Source organism: Prionailurus viverrinus, chromosome D3 (genome assembly GCF_022837055.1).
Source record: "Prionailurus viverrinus isolate Anna chromosome D3, UM_Priviv_1.0, whole genome shotgun sequence".
Classification (NCBI taxonomy): Eukaryota; Metazoa; Chordata; class Mammalia; order Carnivora; family Felidae; genus Prionailurus; species Prionailurus viverrinus.
In genome coordinates, this window is record NC_062572.1 from 25,273,213 (window position 1) to 25,299,491 (window position 26,279).

At 40.2% G+C, this 26,279-nt stretch overlaps 1 protein-coding gene across 6 annotated transcripts in view; it reads left to right on the top strand.

Annotated features, from left to right (window-relative positions):
- Positions 1-26,279, top strand: part of TTC28 (tetratricopeptide repeat domain 28) — a 635,539-nt gene that overhangs the window by 203,442 nt on the left and 405,818 nt on the right. The window contains exon 1 of one of the 6 annotated variants that reach the window (XM_047827143.1): positions 3,251-4,019. The exons of the other annotated variants lie outside the window; for them this stretch is intronic. Within the exon in view, the coding sequence (XP_047683099.1) occupies positions 3,993-4,019 (27 nt within the window). The 5' untranslated portion in view covers positions 3,251-3,992. Of the gene's footprint in view, positions 1-3,250; positions 4,020-26,279 lie in introns of those variants that run through there. 6 annotated transcript variants of the gene reach the window in all.

Here is a 26,279-nt window from a genome sequence, read left to right on the forward strand (position 1 = left end):
CATGGATAGATGAATGGATAAAGGAGATGTGGTATACATACCATAATGGAATATTATCCAGTCATAAAAAGAATGAAATCTTGCCATTTGCAATGATGTGGATGGAGCTAGAGAGTATAATGCTAACCAAAATGAGTTAGTCAGAGAAAGACAAATGCAATATGATTTCACTCATCTGTGGAATTTAAGAAACAAAACAAACGAACAAAGGGGAAATAAAAAGAGACTTAATTGTAGAGAACAAACTGATGGTTACCAGAGGGGAGGCGGGGAAAATGGTTACCAGAGGGGAGGCGGATGGGGGAAAATAGGTGATGGTTAGGGAGTGCCCTTGTTGTGATGAGCACTGGGTGATGTATGGAAGTGTTGAATCACTGTATTGTATGCCTGAAGCTAATGGGACACTGTGTGCTAACTATACTGGAATTAAAAAAGTAGAACTAGGTGACTGGGAAATTAATAGTAATGTCCTGTAGACAATTTAAATATATGTACTAAAAATGTAAAAATAAAAGAATGCTGCTTCAATTAATGCCCTTTTCCTACCGTGAACACCTTCAGTGCATTCTATAGGATAAAGTCCAAATTTCTCTGCCTTACAACATCCCCTACCATTTGGTTGCAGAATACCTTACCAAAGTACCTTTTACTTTGTATAGAACGGAACTGACTTTCACTCATTCACCCTTTAACACCTACCCCCACACCCACCTGTCCCCATTCATTCTTTTTTCCATTAAATATTGAGCACTTCTGCTGTGCCAGATACAACTTGGGGCACAGAAGACTACAAAAACTGAACAAGGCAAAGACTCTGCTTCTAACGTTCTCATACTTAAGCCTTATATTTTAGGCAGGTCAGTATTGTGTATCTTGAATACATCTTATATACGCTTGTCTCTTTTGTTTATACTCTTCTCCTTTTCTCTTTCTTTCATTCAACAAATATTTAATGATCGCTTATTGTGTCAGGTATTTTTCACTGGGTGTTGGTATTATAGCAGAGCATAGTCCCCGCTCCCTTGGAATTTATGTTCTTGTGAGATGAATAAGACATTAAGCAAACAAATAAAATATATGTCATAAGGGCTATGAAGTAAATTGTAGCAGAATAAGGAAGATAGAACGTAGTGGTGTGTGGGCCATGGTGCTATTATTTTAGAAGGAATGGTGAGAGACAGCCTTTCTAATATGCTAATTTGAACAAAGTCCTGAAGGAACCAAGGGAGAGAAACAAGAGGCTATCTGAAGGGAGAGTGATTCAGACAGAGGGTGCAACAAGTATATGTCCCAAGGGTGCGCCCTTGGGACAGTGAGGTGGTCAATAGAGCAGGAGCGGAGAAAGCGAGCAGGAGAGGGGTAAGAGATGAGTTCTGAAAGGTAGAAGGGTCCAGATCCTGAAGATCAATTACTGACCATGGTGAGCACCTTGGCTTTTGGCTCTAGAATGAGTTGTATCTCCTCTGAATGTTTACTTCACATTCCTTTGTGAAACCTTCCTTGACCATCCCTGTTGACAATGATTTCTGCCTCTAACTCCTGGCACAACTGCTGACCACGTCCTTTGTTGTTTAACTGATTAAGGCAATGCCTGGTTGTCTTCTTATGTGTCCTCTGTTGTGTCCTAACTTCTTTGTAACTTCCTCTAGCATAGGGACTCGTCATTACACCTTTCTGTCCTAAATTTTGCTTTGTATCTAGTGTATGTTTGTACCTAGTGTATGTTTGTTTGGTGAGGCTCTTGCTTCAGAGATCAGCAATAGGAGTTTGAAAGTGATGTCTAAGAAAGAAGGGAAAGGACTTGGTGGTTAAATATAAGGAATGATGTCAAGGTTTTGTTATCCTGGGATGATAACAGTGCTATGGACAGATGAAGGAAAGCTAGGAAGAGAAACTGATTTTGGGGTAGATAGATGAATTTGGTTTGCAATTTACTGACCTTTGCATGCTAGCAGGATAACCACATTAAGCTGTGTAGAATGATTTCGGTATGTCAGAACATATACAGAGTATTGGTGTTATTTGCTGGTATTATTTGACTGCTGACTACTGTATGTAGTTTCAAGAGCAGGGAAGCCTCCTACTCATATTTCTAGTGCCTGGAACAAGGGCTGGCAAATAATAGGTGCTTAGGTCATAGGCACTTAATATAGTTCTACTGAGATGAGAGGTAGCTATGATGCACATTGTCAATAGCTCATGGGCCCTGGAATCACATTATTGTGGGTCTGAATACCAGCCCCAGCACCTTCCGTGCGTTGTGGTCTTGGTTGAGCACGTGACCCCTCTGAATCTCAGTGTCCTCATTTGGAAAATGGAACGGTAAGACCTTCCCTGCAGGGCTTCAGATAATGAATGTAGGCATAGATCCTGGCACGGAGTAGTGGTTTAAGATACAATACCTATTCATTCAGCTGTAATTGTTAATATTATTATAAAAAAGGTAATGCTTTCACTATTGAATTTCAGACTCTTAGGCTTAGAAAAGATCTCAAAAGTAACCTGTTTCTGATAACTGTTTTGTGTATTTTAGTAACATTTATAATCAGATACGGTTAGTGTCCAATCTGCATAGAATCACCTACATCAGCCAATCCTGCCAATGCATATAGAACTCGGAGACTAATAAGTTAAACGTTGCTGGAACTTGGACTCATAGTACATCAGTTACTGTTATTATGTACATTAGTATTCTAGAAGCTTACACCAGCCATTATATTCCCATCTATCAAAATAGCCTCATGGTGGGATAGGACTTGATAGACATGTTGGATGACAAATAATAGTGGAATTACATAGTATCTTGCGTTTGGAGATGTATCTCCTTAAATAGGATGGAATCATTTTACAGAAGATGAATGAAATTAGTGCTAGATTTAGAGAAGCAGTTTTTTCTTGATTAAATTTTTTTATTTTTTAACATACCTGAAATCTTTTTTCTTCAGATCACACATTGAGATTTTGTAGCTTTTTGGACTACAGTCCTTTTCTATTCCTTTTTTGTTTTCTCTTGATGTAACTCACAAATTGAAATACATCTTTTGAAATGGTTTCCTGATTTTGTAGGTCTCTTCTGGCTCTGATTCCTTGGGAGCTGCTGGGTGCCTCTCAAACTGTATGCTTACTTTTTGCTTTGGAGCAGATGTCGTGGCACTAAGACCCAGAAACCGTTTGCTCTGTGTGGCTGGAGCTGGGCAGGCTGTGCTCACACTGAAGGGAAGGAAGTCATTAGTGCAGACTGAGCTGTGGAGTTGGGTTCTTGCAGGATTTCCTTCCAGCCTTTCCCCACTAAGGTTCTTGGGAATTAAAAAAAAAAAAAAATCTAAACACACAAACCAAGTTTTCCTATTTACAGTGTTCAGGGAAGGTAGGCATTTCGGGAAAGGCAGATCCTTTCCCCAAGTTAGCCAAGAAGGAAGAAAAAGCAGCGTAAAGAAGCTCTGATTACAGATCTTTGGAATTTTCTTTGCTAAATTTTACAAACGAGAAATACACCCAGAATTTTGGGAGTTGCTCCAGGCTGCGCGTGAGGGTTTGATTGCTTGTCTAATCTTTTTTTTTTTTTTGAGAAGAGGAGAATTCGCCAAAAGGGGTTTGGATGGCAGGAGCCCGGCTCCGTTTCTGCAGCAGCTCTCGTCCTGAGTCTGTTCTCTGAGGGAGGGTCTCTGCAGCCGGCTTGGAGACCCCCTGCCGCAGGCTCCTTTTGCAGGCGCTTGGCTGGGGTGGGGGAAAATGCCCCGCTCTGGCAGGAGTACGCTGGTTGCTGCTGGGACTTCCTAGCCCGGTGGGAAGTGTGTTCGTGGTGTGGGGATACTTTTCATTGAACTGAAGGCGAAAAGACTGGACTCTCCTGGGCTTTTTCCCTTCGCAGTGAATATGGGGAAGAACTAGGGGGTGGGAGGGAGGCAGCATGACTTGCAGTCGCGGCTGCCCTGCATCTGCCCCCAGCCCCCAGCCAGCATCTTGATGTTCCACGTATCGGCTGTACAAATATGATGAAATGGCAGCCCCGGAAGAAGGTAAGTGTCCTGGAGCGGGGACGGGGCCCTGATGCCCGACCCAGGGAAGGGTGACTGGGGGCGGTTGCCCTCGGGTCCCTCCATCCCTTCTGTAGTTTGCTGGGCTGGCCGGTCCAAGCATCTCAGTCCCTTTAGGGACTTGGCGCCAGTCCCCCAGGGACGAGTTACTAAGTCTAGCCTGCGTCCACTGCCCTCTTAAGTTTTTGCTTCTTGGTGTGCCTGGAGTCTCAGGGGTGACAGCTCAGAAACACCCGGTTGCTTTAGAAGCCCCGTGAAGCCAGCGACACGATTAGCTTTGCAAGGACCCAGCCAAGAGCTGCCAGAGTCCAAGGACTCGGTGGCGCCCTGTCTCTGGGGGGGCCATGTGGGGCCGCACCCTCCCCCCCCCCCATACATTCCAGCGTCCCTGCAGGTGGGTGTTGCAGCACCTACTTCCCCAAGGGGTTAATAGGTTGCGAGCCTCTGGCAGCTGCTTCCCAAGGGCCCCGCTGGGGGGCGAACATCCCCAGCACAACCGCCCAGCAGCTGGTTCCCGGGCAGCCCGGCCGCGGGGCCTCCTGCCCCGGCGCCTGGGGCCGGCCCAGGCCTTCTGCCTGCGGGGCTCCCGGGCTGCCGCGTGGGCCCGCGCGAGTGCGCGCGCCGGCCATTGTGCACGGGTGTGTGTCTGTGCGTGTCAGCGTGCACGGGCGTGTGTGCATCGATCGTGGGGAAGAGGGGGAGGGGGCACTTTGCTTTTTGCGAGATTATTTCCTAATATGGCTCCTTTGTTGAGAACTCAAGAAAAAAAAATCCAGTGGTTCTATCAAAATAAATTGCTATTGGTCCCAGAAATAACGTTTCTAAATGTGGGACTGGTCCCTACCCCAGGACGCTCAGGGAGAAAGACAGCTTTCTTTAAGTTGTTGGCGGCTGTAGGTTTGGCTAGGGTTCCCTTTTGCTAACTTGTCTGACTGGCGCTGTTAGGTGAACCCAGTGGTTCACTGCATAGCAGGACCTCCCCCCGCCCCCCCCCCCCCAAATACCTCGTTTGGCCATGGTTTTTATTGACATTCTTCTAAAGGAAAGCACAGCGAACTGAATGTGCTGTGCCCCTCCCCAGCCTTGACCTGTCTCTGTTAGCAGCTGGATGGTGTTTTACTTGAACTAGCCAAACTGACTCCTTCTTTGTGGCATGATGTGTGATACCGCATTTTATACCAGAGTTGAGATAGAAATCATGTGGGAGATGATTCTCTGATATTGTGCGTTTGCTATATTGCTAGAGAATCTAACAAACCATGCTTTAGTATAGCCTGGTAAATTGAAAGGTTTTCTTTGATATGTAATTAATGCAATTTTGATCTCTGACACTAAGTCATTTCTACCTCCTCCTGAAGTCAGAATCTCTCATATATTAGTTCTCATCGTAGAGCTTCTTTCAGTGAGATTGGTTTCATTTACTTTAGTTAAAAGAGATCCACGTATCACCTCCTTCTAATCCCCAATCAAATTCAGAGTCAGGTTGAGGAAAACCATAGAAGAAACCATATAATTAAGCAATTTAAACAGATACTGTGTATTCCTAAAGTGCTCCCCCATTTCTTCTGTATTTGTAAATTGCATATTTATGAGTACTTTTAAGATGTCTGCAAACTATACATTCATAAATGTCTGTTTTTTCTATTTTACCCAATATGCAGTAACTCATGCAGTTATGTCTGTGGAAACCCCTCTGGGTACTGGTATTGCTTGAACCACGGAAGTATTATTCTTGGCAGTCAGGTGGATTTCTGGACTCTGGAAGATTCTGTTTCAAGTGTTAGGATTCACTCTGCAGTATTTACTCACTCTATGATGCTTAAATGGCTATAACAGAAGGTTGTGTTTATCCACTGTATTCATAATCCCAAACCATCATGTTATAAAGATCCAGATATAATTCTGCAGAGTTCATAGAAGATTAAAAAATAAGCTGAGCCATCAAATACTGTGTGATTTTTTGGTGGTGGCTTGAGAACAATTCTTGATGTTTCTACATTGGAAATGGAAGCTTCTTTGGACAGTACTCAGTATTCAAAACCGGTAGGGCAACAGTAATCTTTATAAAAATTAGGTTTATTTTCTTATTCTTTCAAGAATACTCTCATGATCAGATCATTGCCATGGTTTCTGGCTGGGTCTGCTAACACATTTGTAGTAGAATAGTCACATGCCATGTGTTTTGCCAAACTGTTTCATAAAAATCCTTTACGCTACAGATGAAAAGTGATACTGCATTGATGTGATTTTAACAAAGCTGGGAAGATCATCTATAGAATGCTGGCTGCCCCAAAAAGCATTTGTCTATAGCTGGGCTTTATGACTAGGATTGGTTGGTAACTTGCTGTCCTGGTGTCCTGTCAGCTACCAGTCCTGGCTTTTATCAATTCTGGGATAACTCTAAGAGAATGACCATAGCTTCTAGGCTGCTTTGTCTCTGAGAATACAGCTGGGATACCTGATGGAGGGGAGCTCCTTAGTCCTCTTTCTTTACTTGCTGAGTTAAACTGAATACTAAAATTCAAGATGTGTGCTCCAATATTCAATTAGGGTCTCCTAAACTTTTCGCCAAGAAACCACCAAAACGTGATTAATCACGTTTCACCCTCACAACCAGTGAGGAACTTAGGACCCAGTCTTCCAGAGCATAGGGGGCCTCCTACCAAGAGCCCTGTAATTCTCCCTAAAAAGTAAGATTCTGTGCAACTGTGATTGCATCATGGTAAGAATGACATTTAATATCATGCTGCCATTTTTTTTCATGCCAGTAAGCATCTCTACTTGTTCTCGTATCCATTCATTTAATTCTTTTTCAGTGAGGTGGCAGGTGTTATATGTTGCATTTTACAGAGAAGGAAACAGGTTTAGAGAGATGCAATGACTTAGCCAGAGTCACATAGCATGGCAGGATTGGACCAGCCCTTGTTTACTTCAAGATGTGTGTTCTTCACCCCTGTACTTGGGAGTTTATCCAGGAAAGATAAAGGCTGATTGCTGAGGTGATCTCAGTATATAAGAAGGTTAGCCATAGCTCTGCTCCCTCATTTCTGGATACTGGCACCAAGATGCTCTTCTTCCCTCTCCTTCTTGAAGAGACACAGTGATTTTATCTACCTCTGAATTCTTGGAGCATTTAGAATCTATGCTCTTCTAGGCTGAGTGCCTTTTATTGATACCAATCTTTTTTTTTAACTAAATTTTTAAAGTTTATTTATTTATTTTGAGAGAGAGAGAGACAGCATGAGTGAGGAAGGAGCAGAAAGAGAGAGAGGGGAGAGAGAGAATCTGAAGCAGTTTCCGTGATGCCAGTACAGAGCCCAACTTGGGGCTCAAACTCACGAAACCATGAGATAGCAATCTTTTAAAAAATCTCTTTTCGTATCCAGCCTCTCAATTACACTTCAAGTTCCTTGAGTTTGGGAACCATATCTCATACCTCTTTTTTTGGTGTCAAGGATAATATAGTTGCTCAATAAATATTGACGTAAAAGTAAAAAAGAACTATTACTTTGTAAAACTTGGATCTTTAGACTTTCTTATTCTAAGAGGTAGTAGTAAGTTTACATGTAAGAAAAGATAAAAAATATTTCAATTGATTCATAGATACTAGACTGTAGTGGATTATTAAAGAGCACCAGAATATTTTGACACTTGATTCTGGTCTTTTGTAGAGAATGTTAGGAAGGGAGGGGACAGCCACACTTTCCACAGAATATCCATGGCATTCATTGTTAAAATGACATACTACCAGGAGCCATGGACCAGACTCCTGATTCAGTGTCATGATCCTTTTATTAACGTAACCTTATTGGCCTGGCAAAATATACTTTCCCCTGTGAGGCTATCATACCACACATTATTTTTATCTTGTACTTGCAGAAATGATAGTAATTAAAATGCTCATTGCATAGAAACATGTTTGTTTACAATTCTGAAGTGATTCCTGCTCTTTAAAATCCAAGGATTAGTATCAGATAACACTGTGTAAATAAGACTGCAGTCAAAACCTGCAGGAAAGCTGCTGCTGATTGGATTTTTTCATTGCTTATCTAATGTTATTTTACTGTTCACACATAATAAAAGATCATTAATAGGAATATGTCACATAAGCGACATTAATTATGTCATTTGAGAATCATATGATGTATTTATCTTGTTATACTTGTCACATTAATACAATGTGAATCTGGCTTCTTAAATGACTTCTCTGATAGCACTTCATTTAAAAAGCTTGTTTGGAAGCTCACTTGTAAGGATTCCATCCTGTAAATCTGTGTCTTGGAATAGCTTATTCCTTTTACAGAAGGGTGTATTTCAAATCCCTGTACTTTCTCTATGATAAAGTATTTTGTTTCTGGATTTGAAAGTGAAAAGTCTCAAATTAAAAAAAAATTCTTTTTAATGTTTATTTATATTAGAGACAGAAAGAGAGAGAATGAGGCAATGCATGAACGAGGGAGGGGCAGAGAGAGAGGGAGACACAGAATCCGATGCAGGCTCCAGGCTCCGAGCTGTTAGCACGGAGCCCGATGCCGGGCTCGAACTCAGGAGCTGTGAGATCCTGGCCTGAGCCAAAGGCAGACGCTTAGTCGACTGAGCCACCCAGGTGCCCCCCCCCTTTTAATGTAATAGTATAAAATTAGACTTAAAAATAATCAAACATTGTGGACAAAAGTACGTGTAAAGAGAAGTCTCACAAATTTCATGATAAAGGTCTTTCTGCAAATCCATTCTATACACCATTCCCAGGTCAGTGCAACCTAGAGACCGAGGTTTTTGTTCTGGCACTTCCCATGACTTGTGTCCTTGGGCATGTCATTTAATCTTTCACATGTGACCCCCCACTGTTATAGGTTAGCACCTCATTATCACTTGCTGGATGTCTTGCAAATGGCATCCTAATGATTTTTCTTTTCCTGGTCTCTTTTTTTTTTCCTCTGGTTTTTCCTTCTTACGCCTCTTAGAGTTATTGTTAGCCTCCTCCCCTCCTCCTGCCCCCACACATGTTCACATTATTCACCTCCTTAAAACCCTGCTGTGTCTCTCCATTGTTTAGTAGAGGTCTTCCAAGTGGGTAAGCACACCTTGGGTTAGGGGATGTGGAAGAAAATAACTGGGTTATGAGGAAAATACGAAAACTTCTGTTTTTATGGTTTTTTTTTTTTTAATTTAAAAGAATAAGAAACAAATCAAGTTTTGCTGATCTTCCAGTATGGCTTGCCACTTGTGTGCTCACTGGTTCAGAGGCCGCCAGGGATCCTTAGTGGTGCCCCCTCACTGTTCCTGTCAGTCGTTTGTTGACCTTCAGTGTGCTGTGGTCGACTGTAGTTTCCATCCTGAAAGATTGTGCCTTAAGTGACTAATTTTATTAGAAGAAGAAGAAGAAGAAGAAGAAGAAGAAGAAGAAGAAGAAGAAAGGAAATTGTAGTGTAGACTGTATAGAGATGAAGAGGATGGGCTCTGCAGCTAGACGGCCTGGCTGTGAATTGACTGCCTCGCTCAGGCGCTTTGTAGCTGTGTAGCCATTCCTTAACCTCTCTAGACCTCAGATGTCTCATCTACTGAAGGCGAATGGCACTTAGCTCCTAGTATGACTACGAGGATATGATGTAAAATGCGTACGAGGAGCGCCTCGCACCTAAAATGTGCTTACTGCGTTTTTGCCTGTTGGTGTGACTGTATCCTACAATGCAGCTGGCCATGGCTCATCGGTGCATGGCTGCCGTGCATTTGCGTTTACTCCTTCTTTGCCTCCAATCTCTTCTCCTTGTAGTACTCTCCTTAATTTACCTTCCTTTCATCCCTGGTCATGACTCTGAGAGCTAACTCAGTCTTCTTCTCCTTCGTGAATTCTTCTGTCATTGCTGGGCATAGCTGGCAACACTCTCCTTTGACTGTACTTGTATGGGCTACAGTCATAGCCTTGCACTGTAGCTGCCAGTGTGTCCGTCTCTACCAGTGGAATGTTACAGGGTCATAACTGAATGAGTGAATGTTTGAAAAAATGTAATGCATCTATGGAACGAGGTGGTCAGTGCCCTTCAACCAGTTGGTTGACTTTGCCAGGTATTGAAGATGCCTAACGTGCAAGTTTATATCTGCCCATTTCTCACCCTCTTACCCTTCATTGAAGGGGTAATCTTAACTATGCACCCATTAAAAATGAAGTCACAGGGGTGCCTGGGTGGCTCAGTTGGTTAAGTAAGCGTCTGACTCTTGATTTCGGCTCAGGTCCTGATCTCATGTTTTGTGAGATCGAGCCCTGCAGCGGCCTCTGCACTGGCAGCATGGAGCCTCCTTGGGATTGTCTCTCTCCCTCTTTCTTTCTGTCCCTCCCCCACTCATTCTCTCTCTCAAAATAAATAAACATTAAAAGAAAAAGAAAAAGAAAGTCACAGTTATGAGGTAGTGGCTGCACAATATTGTGAATGTATTGTGTGCAACTGCATTGTACCCTTTAAAATGGCTAATTTTAGGGGCGCCTGGGTGGCGCAGTCGGTTAAGCGTCTGACTTCAGCCAGGTCACGATCTCGCGGTCCGTGAGTTCGAGCCCCGTGTCAGGCTCTGGGCTGATGGCTCGGAGCCTGGAGCCTGTTTCCGATTCTGTGTCTCCCTCTCTCTCTGCTCCTCCCCCGTTCATGCTCTGTCTCTCTCTGTCCCAAAAATAAATAAAAAACATTGAAAAAAAATTCAAAATGGCTAATTTTGTGGGGCGCCTGGGTGGCTCAGTTGGTTGAGCATCTGACTTTTTTTTTAATGTTCATTTATTTTGAGAGAGAGAGAGAGAGAGAGAGAGAGGGAGAGTGAGCGAGCATGAGTGGAGGAGGGGCAGAGAGAGAGGGAGACACAGAATCTGAAGCAGGCTCCAGTCTCTGAGCTGTCAGCACAGAGCCCAACACAGGGCTCGAACTCACGAACCTGAGATCATGACCTGAGCCGAAGTCAGGTGCTTAACCGACTGAGCCACCCAGGCCCCCCCCCCCCACCTTTTTTTTTTTTAGTGTTTATTTGACAGTCTGACTCTTGATTTCAGCTCAGGTCATGATTCCAGGGTTGTGGGATAGAGCCCTGCATCAGGCTCAGCACTGAGCATGGAACCTGTTTGAGATTCTCTCTCTCTCTCTCTCTCTCTCTCTCTCTCTCTCACTCTCTCTTTCTCTCTCCCTCTGCCCCTCTCCCCTGCTCATGCTCATGCTCTGTCTCTGTCTCTGTCTTTGTCTCTCTCTAAAATAAAAAAAAAACCCTCTTTAAAATGGTTAATTTTGTATTATATACGTTTCGCCCCAATTGAAAAAAAGGGGAGAGAAAGTTAACAGTTATTTGTGACACATCCCCTGACATCAGTACAGCAACACCGTGGTTGTAAACCCCCAGAGTAAATCTTTGTTCCCTTTAGCCTTAAATATTTTTGATTCTGTAAGATTGGTAAGGAATGGTCATCTATAAAAAGCTACTTCCGGGAACATTCGCGAAGCTGGGAACGGTGGATAGACTTGATAAGAAGTGAAGGAAGTCAGCGAGGAGAAAATCTGATTTGGCACCTTTAGTGTTCAGGAGCTAGCCAGTAAACATTGCCAGTGTGAGAGGCTACAGAGTTTAATTGGCCCAACCTCAAAAAAGGGCGCCAGCAGCCACCTTCACTTTGCTAGTCAGTTACAGTGATGACACACTGTGCAAAACACAGTGGGAGCAAGAGAAAACCTGAAGTCCTGGCTGGCCCCGCCAGCTTTAGCTTCCACGGTGAATTCATTGAATCATTAATAACAATGTATGTCTCTGCTTTAGGAGTTTGCTTTTATTGATGTGTTAAAACCATGTAGTTTTATGGAAAGCTATAAAAATTACATCATTTAACAGACATTTTCAGGATTTATATGAATCTTTTGTCCTGAACTTTTTTGGTGTCTCTCCGCCCCCCGCAGTCCCCCAACCCGCCTTTTAGGTTTTTGTAGCTAAGAGGAGTATTCTCATATGATTGAGCCCTTGGTTATTTATTGTGTTAGGGTATTCTGTCTTTGTGATTTTGAGTATTCTATGCTTTTAGCATATATTTTAAGAAAAAAACAAAATTGTGTCATTTGGCTTATACCTTCTGTGTAATAAATTTAGCATTTTTAGAAAAGATACATGAAATAAGCTTGATGACAGTTATCAAAGCTGCACATAAGCTTTTGCTGGTAGATGTCTCTCAGTTTGGATTCTTAAAGGACTGAAATTTCTCAGGGTTCTGTCTGATTATGTAAGCAACTGTCCATTCTTGAATGCACCCATATTGCTAGCATTATTTAATTTGTGGGAGATAATATTTTGTATTTATATCATGTCAGGGGATTCATACTTGTAGAGGCACACATATGGAGGCAATTCTGAGTTAGAGAGCAGTTGACATTTGGAATAGGGTCAACGTGGAGTTGGGAGCCAGGAGGTCATTGTGGGAACTCCTTGTGTTTGGACACGTACTCTCCCAAAATGCAGTACGTGTAGACTTGAACCTAGAAAGATACTAGCTGGGCACAGGGAAGGAAGAAACTCATAAGGAAACTTTTTTGCACATCCTAGGATAACTTTGTTATATCCTATATTGGCATAACAACACTGGCAAGATTAGAAATAGCTTTTTTCCCCCATTGATAAATTATTCCTTATTCTAGTTTGTCCAATATAGGTGTTCCTTGTTTTGAGGAACATCAAAATACAATATTTTGAATCTGAAAGCAGACTGAATCCCAACTTACTTTATATAACTAAAAACCTCGAGTGTCCATGGGGCACCTGGGTGGGTTCAGTTGGTTGTGCGTCTGACTCTTGATTTCAACTCAGGTCATGATCTCACGGTTTGTGGGATTGAGCCCCACGTTGGGCTCTGCACTGACAGTATGGAGCCTGCTTGGGATTCTCTCTGCTCCCCCCCACCCCCCAACCCTCCTCTCCTCATGCTCGCTCTCTGTCTCTCAAAATAAATAAACATTAAAACACACACACACACACACACACACACACACACACACACCCTTGAGTGTTCATTATATTTATTTGGATCATACTTAACTGCTCTGACAATTAGTTGTTAAGCATATTTTATTTTTTAAATATTTATAAATGAACATAACAGGTATGCATGCACACATTTCAGTATTATGTTCAACTGTGGTGTCTATGAAAAACTATAGTGCTTAAGCCCAGACCTATCGGATATTTTTGGAGCTGTGTGTGTTTGTGGAGTTGAGATTTTCAGGCATAAATAAGATTGTTGTTTTTGAGGAGTAGAAAGAAAATGTCATAGGGGGTGACTGTGGACTCATTTTCATTTTGGTTGGATTTTGGGTCTTTATTACTTAATAATTAGCTTTTTCTGATAGAGGGTAGGCTTGAGATAGAAAAGATAAAATGCAAACCACTTTGTTTTATTATTAATAATTTTGGCAAAGATTTTAGGTTGAACTGTGAAATTGTTGACGTTTGACCATCTTTTACCTACAAAAATGGAAATTTAGTATGGTTTAATTAATATTTGGGGGGTTAGGAATGGTGGTGATAAATATTGAAATTAAGACTAAAATGTGTTTGGGGGATTAATTATGAATTAATTTCAAAGTCACTATGGTTTCTTTGGAAAATCACTACACTAATATTTAGTTTATCTATGGTGTTCTTGTGAATTCCTTGTTAATTCAAACTTAATTCATCAACTGCCAACCCTTGTTAAATTTCAGACATTTTTTTTTGATGTGAAATTTTCTAAAATGTATTACACATTTCCTGCCTTCTTTTTTTTTTTTTTTTTCCAACGTTTATTTATTTTTGGGACAGAGAGAGACAGAGCATGAATGGGGGAGGGGCAGAGAGAGAGGGAGACACAGAATCGGAAACAGGCTCCAGGCTCTGAGCCATCAGCCCAGAGCCCGACGCGGGGCTCAAACTCGCCGACCCGTGAGATCGTGACCTGGCTGAAGCCGGACGCTTAACCGACTGCACCACCCAGGCGCCCCATTCCTGCCTTCTTAAAGAGAAGGTACTAAATGTGAATCAAACTTCTGATTGATGGGGCACCTGGGTGGTTCATTCAGTCAAGCGTCCGACTCTTGATTTCAGCTTGGGTCATTATCTCATGGTTTGTGGGTTCGGGCCCCACATTGGGCTCTGTGCTGACAGTGTGGAGCCTACTTGGGATCCTCTCTTGCTCTCTCTCTGTTCCTTCCCCACTTGGGCATACTCTCTCTCTCTCTCTCTCTCTCTCAAAATAAATAAATAAACTTAAAAAAATTATAAACTTCTGATTGCTTAGGATATTATCACAAACATGAGTTATTCTACTTTGCTATAGTATAGCAATACTATAGGAGTTTTTAAGGAATGTAGAGTTATTTGTTCCTATACCGAATGACCCTAGATTGTTCCTTGATTCTTTAAAAATACCTTTATGTCTTCTTTGTAGAGTTTTTTTCTTTCTCTCCATGTTGCCCACAGTAATGCTGCTGTCATGTGCCTACCTCCTGCGGTTTGTTGTGTGTATCTGTTTCCTGTCTGTGGTGGGTAGGAAACCCAGCTAACTGAGTCTTAGCTTGTGATTAAGACGAAAGTATGTACTCAGAACGAGGGTTTCTCTTACAAGTATGTGAACTTTAGAGTGTGAACTGTGGCTTTCTATTTTGACAGCATAGAGGTTTTTTGTTTTTTGCTTTTTTAATACTTTCTGGTTTTAGGCTAGGTTTTAGGTTGTTGAGGTGGTTAAATAAGTGACCTTTTGATAAGTGAGATGTTTATTATGCTGTTGATTACCAAGAGTTAGATATATATGAGGAGGCATGATCACAGGGTTTGAAAATGAAAACATTTGAATTGATTTGATAAATACCACTGTCGTTTTTCTTTTCTTTGTCTTTGCTTTGGTGTGTCTGGCTTGGCATTTTAAAAAATAACTTGTTCGTGTATATACACAGAAGGAACCAGCAGCAGTAGTTAATGTGAAGGGTAGAATTGCGTATCCTAGGGAATGTATGTGATTGTCTTTGAGAAGAAGTGACCGAAGGATGTGGGATTTATTTAAATAGTAATTAGTTACACATTAACTAAAACATTATTTTTTTATTGACACAAATATTACTTATTTTAAACAACATTTTTGGTTTTAGCCTAGGCTCTTGCTAGACAGTATTTATGATACTGAGACTAAAACATTTTTCGGAACGAAAGGACCTTAAGGAGCGCTTCGTGTTCCAGATGAGGAAGCAGAGTCCCAACCAGTAGGATAAACTGGCACCTTTGTTTTCTTTTTTTTAATTTTTTTTAATGTTTATTCATTTTTGAGAGACAGAGTATAAACAGGGGAGGGGCAGAGAGAGAAGAATCCGAAGCAGGCCCCAGGCCCTGAGCTGTCAGCCCAGAGCCACCAGCACAGAGCCAGATGCAGGGCTCAAAGCCACAAACCACAAGATCATGACCTGAGCTGAAGTCAGATGCCTAACCGGCTGAGTGCCCCAGGTGCCCCAACTGGCACCTTTAGAATCACATAGCTTTTCAGGCCCCAGGTCTGAGTGTTCCAAGTGGAGGCCATATCCACTGGGCTGTACTTCTTGTACTTCCCTAGGAATTTGGGCTTCCTTAGGGTTGGGCTTGTTTATAAAAAAAGACACGAGAAATTTGCTTTGCTTTCAGCTACATCTTCTGTGACTTATTTCCCTAAAATTCCTTTGTGCTCATCCTTTAAAAATCCATAGTAAAATGAATATATGAAAACAAATAGTAGCATTTGTTTGCTCTTAGTTTTGCCGTTGCTTAGCAAGACATTCAGATACGGAATCTGTATAACCTCTTATCATAGCTGGTAGGGAGGTATTCATGAACCATCAGGACCTTAGTCACTGAGAGGCCTCACTTGAGGTGGAGGATGGGGTTACTTTGATGGGGACCACGAGTAGCCGAGAAGCAGCAATCAGGGGTATGGGAGTGCAGAAGCACTGACTCCATCTCTGGCCCTGCAGCTTGTCCCTGCCCATGCAACGACCTGCCTCCGTGGTACGCGTTCCAGGCCCCTGGAGGGTAACGGGTGCCTTGACCAGAATGCAGGAAGTCTTGTTCAGATCCTACCTTAAAGGATCCACTTTAGATAACTAGTAGTGAGCCTCTGGTGCACAGATGGTGCCCCTTTGGAGAACTACCCCAGGACCTCACCACTGTCCCCCTACCTTTATAAAAGCTGTGGCTTGAGGTCCAAACAGGGCAGAGAATAGAGGTGGAGGGTGGGGCAGAGAATGGTTGCCTACAACCTGGATCATCCATCTGCCAGATACCCCTGTCAGGAAGTTACCCTGAATAAAACTCTTTGTAAACATATGGGGTGTAAACATATTGCTCTGTTTTTTGGTCTTAAAGTGCCTTCTCGGTCTGGGGAATACTTTATCAGTATCCTCCACCTTCTAAGAGGGGTCTGTGATATGGGGAGAGAGGAAAAACAGTTGAAAGTGGAAATAGAGGATGTGGGTGACAAACTTCACATACTTCATATGGGAGGATGAGTTCTGGGTCAAAATAGTTGATGCAAAAGAACCAAGAGTCAGGGAAGAAAAAATCATGACTATTAGCAATAAAGATGAAATAACTTATCTGAAAAGTAAATGGTTTATGTAGGTTTACACAAATGTGAAATAGACCTCACTGGTAAGTAAATCATACCAGGATGTCCTTGTCTCTGTTCTAATTATTTCTCATGATAGCTATGGTTCTTGAGAAATTTTAATGAACCATATAAATGCTATCCCATTTATAGTGGTCACGAAACAAACAGTTTAGAAGAACTGGGTTATTATGGAAACCAGTATTTTCAGTAAATAATTGTAACTGTGGGTAAATCGTCTGTGTTAATTTGAACAGAACTCTCTTTTATTTTTTAAAGTGAATATATACTGTATCTTTGTGTTGCACCATACTGGATTAAGAGTGAGTGAGAATGTTAAATTTCTAAAGCCAATTTTTAAATTATAAATTTATATAATTTAAATTTAAATTATAAATCTATAGGCTATTCTGCTGACATTTAGAAGCTGATTAAAAGAGGATAAAAATGTGGAGAAAGTGTATAGATTTATCTCTTAAAAATTTAAACAGAAAAATTCTAACTTTAAGAGATACCAGTTAAAGGAAAGATCTTCAACTATAGGTCACTGACTGTGTTACTACATATGCAAGTATAATTAACACTTACATTGACCAAATAAACCAGGGAAGTTAATAGGCACAGAGGTTATAATCTCATCATGGGTGAGTTTTAAACACTAATATAAAATTGTACAGGTTTTGGATAAATAGAACCAGATATTTGTTGAGAGTTTAAAATGTGTATAATTTCTTAATGGATTCTGTAGCCATTTTAGAGACTGTTTCCATGATACATGCTCTTATAAATTTTTATTTTGAGTTTATTTGTTTTTGAGAGAGAGAGAGAGAGAGAGAAAGTGCCCATGTGCACAAATGGGGGAAGGGCAGGCAGAGAGAAGAGGGAGAGAGACAGAATCTCAAGCAGGCTCCACACTGACAGTTCGAGACCTGCGATGTGGGGCTCAAACTCAGGAACTATGAGAACATGACCTGAGCTGAAGTCGGATGCTTAACCAACTAAGCCACCAGACATCCCAACGATACATCCTTTTAAATGGGAATAATTTTAAAAATCAAATTTCTTTTAAATGATCAAATTACTGAATATTTACTAAAGCTGTTGAGGATGCAAATATGAAGAAGACACATTTTCTCTAGAAGGGAGGATGAGGCCAGTGCTCAAATAACTGAAATGGGAGGTGGCATATGTTAAGTATCACTGGAAAGAGTCCATAAAAGGAGAAGTCACAGCTGACTTGGTAGAAGAAAGGGAAGAGTTTGGAGTTTGCAACAAGAATTCATAGACCAAGAGAGTCCGTGTGGTGGAGAGGCATTTCAGCTAGACTTGGTGGGCTGATTTTTACCAGACGGAGATGAGGAGGCCATTCCAGGCAGTGAGAACAGCGTAGGGAAAGGCAAGCTTTGAGCATGTTTTTACAACATGGTAAGGAATCCCACTTTGGCTGGAGGATAAGCTTCAAATGCCAGCTGAAATCCGGACAGTAATTGGCCCCAAAGATGGTGAAATTAGGTTTTCCCATGCTTATTCTCCTCTTAATGCTTGATGAGTAACTGGTTTTTCTCACACTTTCTTATTAAAGGAAAATGAAAAACTGAGTAGGTTGCAAATGATGGGATTTTATTTGGCTCTGCAAGGATTTTTATAAATACTACAGCAGCTGTTTATATGTTTTTCATGATTGCCTTATGCATATCAGAATGAGTCTCTTCATTGTTTCTGTGTAAGTCCACATTTGACTCAAGTTTATCTTTGAATGTTTGCCATTCTCATTTTGTTTGTACTCTCTTGGGTAGTATTAGTTACCTGATGATAGGAATATCATAAATTTGGAATTCCAAGGCCTTCCAACTTCAGAATGTCATCTCTTTACTACACATACTATGTAGTACTGTTAAACAATCAGTTTGAGGTCTGTAGCACAATTCACAAAGCGACAATCTCTCCTATATTTCCAAATAAAGTACTTGAAGGGAATGATATTTGCAGAATGTGCTATAGTGGTAAATTTAGAGAGTACAAGATAATTACTTGTAATTATGGCAATTTCTGTAAGGGAAATCATCTTAATTTGTTCCTACTAAGAAATAGAATTGCTCTTCTCATAGCATTTGAATCTTTTTAGGAGATTAATGCCGTGTGCCTTCATTACTTTGAATGGACATTACAGCTTTTCACTACATCTGAAATTACCCTTTTAGTTCATGCTTCTGTTTGAATTTCTGTTAAATGCAGTCTTCACTTAAAAAAAAAAAATCATATTCCAGAGCTCTTGTTGGAGAGAAGTTACATGTCCACCCTAAGCAAATTGTAAAAGAATTGTACATCTCTACTAGGAGAATAAACTCCCCAAGAAGCCATAGTCTGGGTGGTGAAAAGAGTCTTTAACTAGAACTTGGAGCATTCACCTGTCATGTTATTCCCTGGAGATTTTAAAATTTAGGTGGATGGCCTTTAGGCTGATGGGTAATTGTGATGACTTAAAAGGAATGCTGTGTCTTTGGGTATTTTTATGAAGACAACATTCTGACTACTTTTTTATTTTTAAGTAGTTAATTATACCATCTGGGAAAGGTAACTTGTATGTAGTTAAGACAGAAAATTGGGTTGGGAAGAATGGATTTATACTAGACTATAATTAATTGGAATATTGAAAAAGAAATGATGGACACATGTCTCCATAGGTGACAAAGGTGCTAAGTATGGAAAACTAACTCATTGTTAGGCATAGACTGTCTACAAAAATAAGTGATTTCAGTCTTCAGAGCTGCTGGGGTGGCTTAGACAATTCTGAGTTTTCAATTAGCACCCGTTTCTTCACATTATACACGAATTTCTTTTGGCTGCAGGGAGTTGAGACTGGTGCATTGGTGCTAAAATTTCTTTTCCCCCTGATGCCAGGTACAATACTTAGCAGCAGTCAGAAGCCATGCTTGAGTATAGTATAGCAGGTTTTAGGTAGGATCAGGTGGAGCTAGTGAGTGGCCAAAGCCACAAGTGATTCAAGAGCTCTTTGATTTTGAAATGTCCTGCCCTTTCTACTAAGACCTAAGCTTGTCGTCAAACTAGGTTAATTGATTGAATAATTATTTCAATATGCACTTATTGAGGGCCCATTATGTGCCAGAGGCTGGCTGTTTACTTCATAATGAGGAGGAAAAATGAGTAATGCTCAATGGTAACTCCATTATCTCAAACTTTGGGATAGTTCAGTTTAATCTTATGAATGTTTGCTAAGTAAGTTAGTAATTACTGAATTTGAGAGAACCAACTAATTTACTAAGTATAAGCACACTAATAATTTATGAAGTGTTAGATGTTGGGAGTACAGAATCAGATATAATATGATCCCCATTCTCAAGAAGCTTACAGTCTAGACAGGAAGTCAGAGGAGAAAATAAATTATTACAATACAATATGATAACAATGGTACCACATATGGGGTGCTATGGGAACATTGAAAAGCAGTAGAAAAGAGGAGGAGGAGGTGATGTGAGCTAAGCATTGAACTATGTGTAGAAGTTGTCTAAGTTAATAACCAGTGTGTATATCTAGAATAAAGACTTTCTCAACACTTATTCTTTCATTTTTATTACAATGATTTTCAAAAGTAAACTAATTTTAAAGGGTTCACCACATTCTGAGTTCATTTATTATTTCCATGTTATCATATCATAGTTTGATTTCCTTTTAATACTTTGAAGATAAACGTGCATTTCCTACGTATCCACCTCCAATCATACTAGTTTTCGCAGTTGGATTCTTAATCAAATGAGTGCTACCTTGAGCTTGCTTCCTTCCTTCTTTCCTCCTTGTGACATAATGTCTTCCTTAAAAAAATACTTTAATATACAGACCTTTTGAAATATATGTATATTAATTTTTTCCCTTAATTTCTAATTTAAGAAAGCAGTTCTCAAAGTGTATTCCATTAGAGTCACTGAGGAGGAAAAAATTCTATGGTTGAATAAATTTGGAAGAGGTGTATACACGGTCTTCCTTTTGGAGATTTGATTTGGCATACTGTGAGGGTTGTGTGAAGTCCTACAATTAAGAAAGAAAGAAAAGAAAGGAAGAAAGAAAGAAGAGACTTCTTTGTCTTTATTCAACGAAATATTTCCTAAATAAGGCCTCTTTAAAAAAATTTTTTTTAATGTTTATTTATTTTTGAGAGAGACAGAGACAGGATGTGAGTGGGTTAGGGGCGGAGAGAGAGGGAGACACAGAATCTGAAGTAGGCTCCAGGCTCTGAGCTGTCAGCACAGAGCCCGACATGGGGCTCGAACTCACGAGCTGTGAGATCATGACCTGAGCCGAAGTCGGTCGCTCAACCGACTAAGCTACCCAGGCGCCCCTTATTTTAACTTTTTAAAAATTTATTAAAAAAAATTTTTTTTTTAGTATAGTTGATACATAATGTTGCATTAGTTTCAGGTGTAGAGCATAGTGGTTTGACAGATTTATGCATTACACTGTGCTCACCACAAGTATAGCTGTCATCTGTCATGCTATTATAATTTCATTGACTATATTCCTTATGCTGTAACGTTAATTCTGTGGCTTACTGTGCTCGCTTCGGCAGCACATATACTAATTCTGTGGCTTATTTATTCCATAGCTAGAAGCCTATATCTCCCTCTCCTCTTCACCCATTTTGCCCATCTCCCATCCTCTCCCCTCTGGCAACCATCAGTTTGTTCTCTGTATTTATAGGTCTGATTCTGCTTTTTGTTTTATTCACATGTTTTGTTTTTTAGATTCTACATATGAATGAATTCATATGGTCTTTGTCTTTCTTTGTTTGACGTAGTTCACTTAGCATAATACCTTCTAGGTCCATCCATGTTTTTGCAAATGGCATAATCTCAATCTTTTTTATGGCTGTGTGATATTCCACTGTGTATATACACCACATCTTCGTTACTCATTTTTCTACTGATGGACAGTTAAGTTGCTTCTATATCTTGGCTGTTGTAAATAATGCAATAAATGTAGGGGTACATATATCTTTTTGAATTCGTGTTTTCATTTTCTTTGGGTAAATATCCAGTAGTGGAATTATTGGGTCATATAGTAATTCTATTTTTAATTTTTTTTAAATATATTTTTTTAATATTTATTTTTGAGAGCAAGAGAGAGACAGAGTGTGAGTGGGGGAGGGGCAGAGAGAGGGAGACACAGAATCCAAAGCAAGCTCCAGGCTCTGAGCTGTCCACACAGAGCCCGATGCAGGGCTCGAACTCACGAACTGTGAGATCATGACCTGAGCCGAAGTCAGTTGCCCACCCGACTGAGCCACCCAGGTGCCCCTCTATTTTTACTTTTTTGAGCAACCTCCATACTGGTTTCTATAGTGGCTGTACCAATTTTCATCCTCACTAACACTGTATGAGGGTTCCTTTTTCTTTACATTCTTGCCAACACTTGTTATTTCTTGTCTTTTTTATTTTAGCCATTATGATAGGTGTAAGGTGATATCATGTTTTTGATTTGCATTTTCCTGATGATTAGTGATGTTTAGCATCTTTTCATGTGTTGCCATCTGTGTGTCTTCTTTGCGAAAATGTCTCTTCAGGTCCTCTGCCCATTTTTTAATTGGATTGTTTGTTTGTTTTGGTGTTGAATTGTGTAAGTTCTTTATATTTTTTGGGATATTAACCCCTTGTCAGATATATATTTGCAAATATCTTCTTCAGTTCTATAAGTTGTCTTTTTGTTTTGTTGGCAGTTTCTTCTGCTGTTGCAAAGGCTTTTTATTTTGACGTAGTCCCAATAGTTTAATTTTGCTTTTGTTTCCTTTGCCTTAGAAGACATGTCTAGAAATGTGTTGCAATGGCCAGTGTAAGAGAAATTACTGCCTGTGATCTCTTCTAGGATTTTTATGGTTTTAGATCTGATATATAGGTCTTTAATCCACTTTGAGTTAATTTTTGTTTCTGGTGTTAGAAAGTGGTCCAGTTTCATTCTTTTGCATGTAGCTGTCTAGTTGTCCAAGCATTATTTATTAAAGAGACTGTTTTGGGAATTGCTTCCTTTCTTAATCTGTCTTTGTTTTTGGATTAGATGAAAGAATTCATATACATAATCAATATGGAAATATTCTTTTCTTATGGACTGAAATTAATTAGAAGGAAATAACAAGAAAGAAGGTAAGAGAAGGAAATAAAACGAGAAGACTATAGGAGTAGAGAGATGTGATAGAAAAATAATGGTAGCAGCAGAAAGGTTAAAAAAATTCTTGTAAAGGCTACAAAATGTTATTAAAATGTGACATAGTGAAATCCATTTATCAGGTTCCTGGATTTAACATTTCCCTAGAGATATGAAAATATTGCTAAGTGCCAAAGTATTTTTCTCACATTTAATTTTTACAGTGCTTAAGACATTTCCCTACTGTTTTTCGTGAAAAATATTATGAAGGTTTCACTTTGTTATTAAAGGACTAAAATTTTTAACAATATCAAGTTAGATAAGAGAGCTGAATTACTTCGGTGAATTTCACAATTGGGAAAACATGTCCCTTCCTGACTTTTTTTTTAAATTAAAAAAAAATTTTTTTAAGTTTATTTTTATGTTGAGCGGGACAGACACAGTGTGAGTGGGGAAGGGGCAGAGAGAAGGGGGGAGACAGAATCCCAACAGGCTCTGGGCTGCCATTGCAGAGGCTGATGAGGGGCTTGAACTCACAAAACCGTGAGATCATGACCTGAGCCGAAACCGAGTTGGATGCTTAACTGACTGAGCCACCCAGGGACCCTTTCTTTTCCTTCCTGACTCTTTAAGGACAGGTAAGTTTGAGGTGGTATGGAAAGAATCTCTGAGTGTGATGCTGCCTATGATGGTATGAACTGTAGTAGTTAAATCTCTGATACTGTATGAATTGTTTGGTTGTCTGGTTACTTCTTGGTTTTTTTTTTCAATGGGGTGCTATTATTCTTTTGGAGCTTTACTGCATAATCTGAACTTGATTAGCAGGAGGTCAGAGAGGGCCATTGAGTTTGTCTACTCTTGCCAGATAGCTTAGATGAGAACAGGAATTGAGTGGGTGGAGCATGTTTTAAGTCTTGTCAAAATATTCCGGTTAGCTCTTGCACGATGCATAACCAAACGGTCCCCTTCCATCAAAGTAGCCTTAGGAAGTATAAAATAAGAAACCTGAGAAATTGTAGAGACTGTTTGGGGTTAAAATGTGACTTTTTTTTTTTTCATTTAAATTTTAGTTAACATACAGTGGTTTCAGGAGTAGAATTCACTGATTCATCACTTACATACTACACCCAGTGCTCATCGTAACAAGTGCCCTCCTGGCCCATCTGGCCCACCCCTTACCCACTTCTTTATCCCCTTATCCACTTCCTCCATAAACCCTCCATTTGTTCTCTATTGTTAAGAGTCTCTTGTGGTTTGTTTCCCTCTCTTATATTTTCCCCTTCCTTCCCATATGTTCATCCGTTTTGTTTCTTAAATTCCGCATGTGCGTGAAATCATATGGTATTTGTCTCTCTCTCTGACTGACTTATTTCAGTGAGCATAGTACATTTTAGCTCCATCCATGTCATTGCAAATGGCAAGATTTTTTCTTTTTGATGGCTAAGTAATATTCCAATGTATGTATTTTGTGTGTATGTGTGTATACACACACACACACACACACACACACACACACACACACACACACACACACACCACATCTTTATACAGAATGTAACTATTTTAGAAATGAGAGAGACCTCATGCAATTCCTGGGGCAACCCAACTAACTTTATGCAGATTCAGAAAACCAAAGGAAGGTTTTGTCGTTGTTTTTCTTCACTCCCACTAAGTTGGGTCATTCACTGAACAGATATTGAGCAAGTGCTTATGAATTCTGATGAGGCAGGGGCGCCTGGGTGGCTCAGTCGGTTGAGCGTCCGACTTCAGCTCAGGTCACGATCTCGCGGTTCGTGAGTTTGAGCCCCGCGTCGGGCTCTGGGCTGATGGCTCAGAGCCTGGAGCCTGCTTCCGATTCTGTGTCTCCCTCTCTCTCTGCCCCTCCCCCATTCATGCTCTGTCTCTCTCTGTCTCAAAAAATAAATAAACATTAAAAAAAATTTAAAATAAAAAAAATGAATTCTGATGAGGCAAACAACACACCTCTTGGTTCCAGTGAGATGGTGACAACAACATCTAAGTGGTGGACCCCAGGGAAAGTGAGACTGAGGAGATACTGTTGGGCTTTGTTAGTGAGGAAGATTTTCCCTTACTCTTCCTGCAAAGTCCCACATTCCATCTCAACTTGATCAAACTGAACTCCTCCTTCAGGGCCTCTCAAGACCTCTTTCTGTGAGGCTCTCTGAGATTCACCAGTTGGAATTGATCCATTCTTTCACTGCACTATTTTCCCTTATTATTAGAATAATATTCGCAGTTTGGTCAATTGATCAATGAATTGATTGATTAATTCATTCATTCAACATGTGTTTGTTAAACACAATATATCGGCCATTCAACATATCAGGGAAGGGGATGATGAGTAAGACTCTATCCCTGTCTTCAGTGAACTAATTGTGCATTGCCGTTGCTTGTCTATATCGCTTTCTCCCACTAGATCTTAAGCCCCTAAGAGTAATGATGGCTCTTGCTCATCTTCTTCTGTGTGCCCAGCATAGTGCCTGACTATGCAAGGCCTTCAGCAAGTGCCTTTGAATATATTAAATTTGTTTTTGTTTCTGTTACACAGAACTGAAAATTCATGGATATTACTCCCTTATAGTTGAAATTTGTATAATAGGCTTATATTGGAGGAAACCAGAGTTCTGACAGCTTATATTAAGTGACACATCCAGCTGTATTTAGTAAGTCTGTAATAGATGAATTCATATTTGATACTTTTTATGTTAGTTTACAAGCCACTGAACTATTGTGCTTTACTTTAGCATATTTTAAATAAATCAAATAACTGAAGAACTAATGTTTTTGAAATATAATTTGTAGTAGAAACAAAGGGTCGGATCTTTGTTTATATGCACAATGATTTAGTAAGCAATAGAGTCAGATGTCAAAAGGCTTTTAGGTCACTGGTTGAGTAGCATTGTGGTTTATTATTTACCTTTTGCCTACCACAAATGTTCTTCTAATCCAAGAACCCAGAGTAAATGTTTGCTGAGAGTCTCTGCAATGCCTAAACAATGAAATATTCACATGCTTTAGTGGTAGCAAAATTGAATGGCAAACAGCTGCCAAGCAGCCATTCCTTACTGATCTAATCCAGGAGGTTTGTGAAAGGGGAACATATGGATAGGGGCTAACTGGAAATTAGCAAAGATCTAAATGTTTGACTAAATGTGGTTATAGTTTGGTATGGTAAAGCCCAGAGGTGAGAAATGACCTCATATCAAAGCCAAGTGGTGAGAAAGAACTTTACTGGAAACAGCTATGGCACAAACACAGAATCAGATATGAGATGCTCTTTCCTGGGGCTATATTCAAAGGAAGTTGTTATCAGACTTATACTATGGCCTGAATAAGGAAATAAGACTTTAAAATGACCTAAAAAGGCACGATTTCTGCCAGGGTAGAGTTGGGAAGCATATATTAGTGTTTAAGTATAATGCAGTGTTCCTATGAAAGTATATACTACAAATATGGGA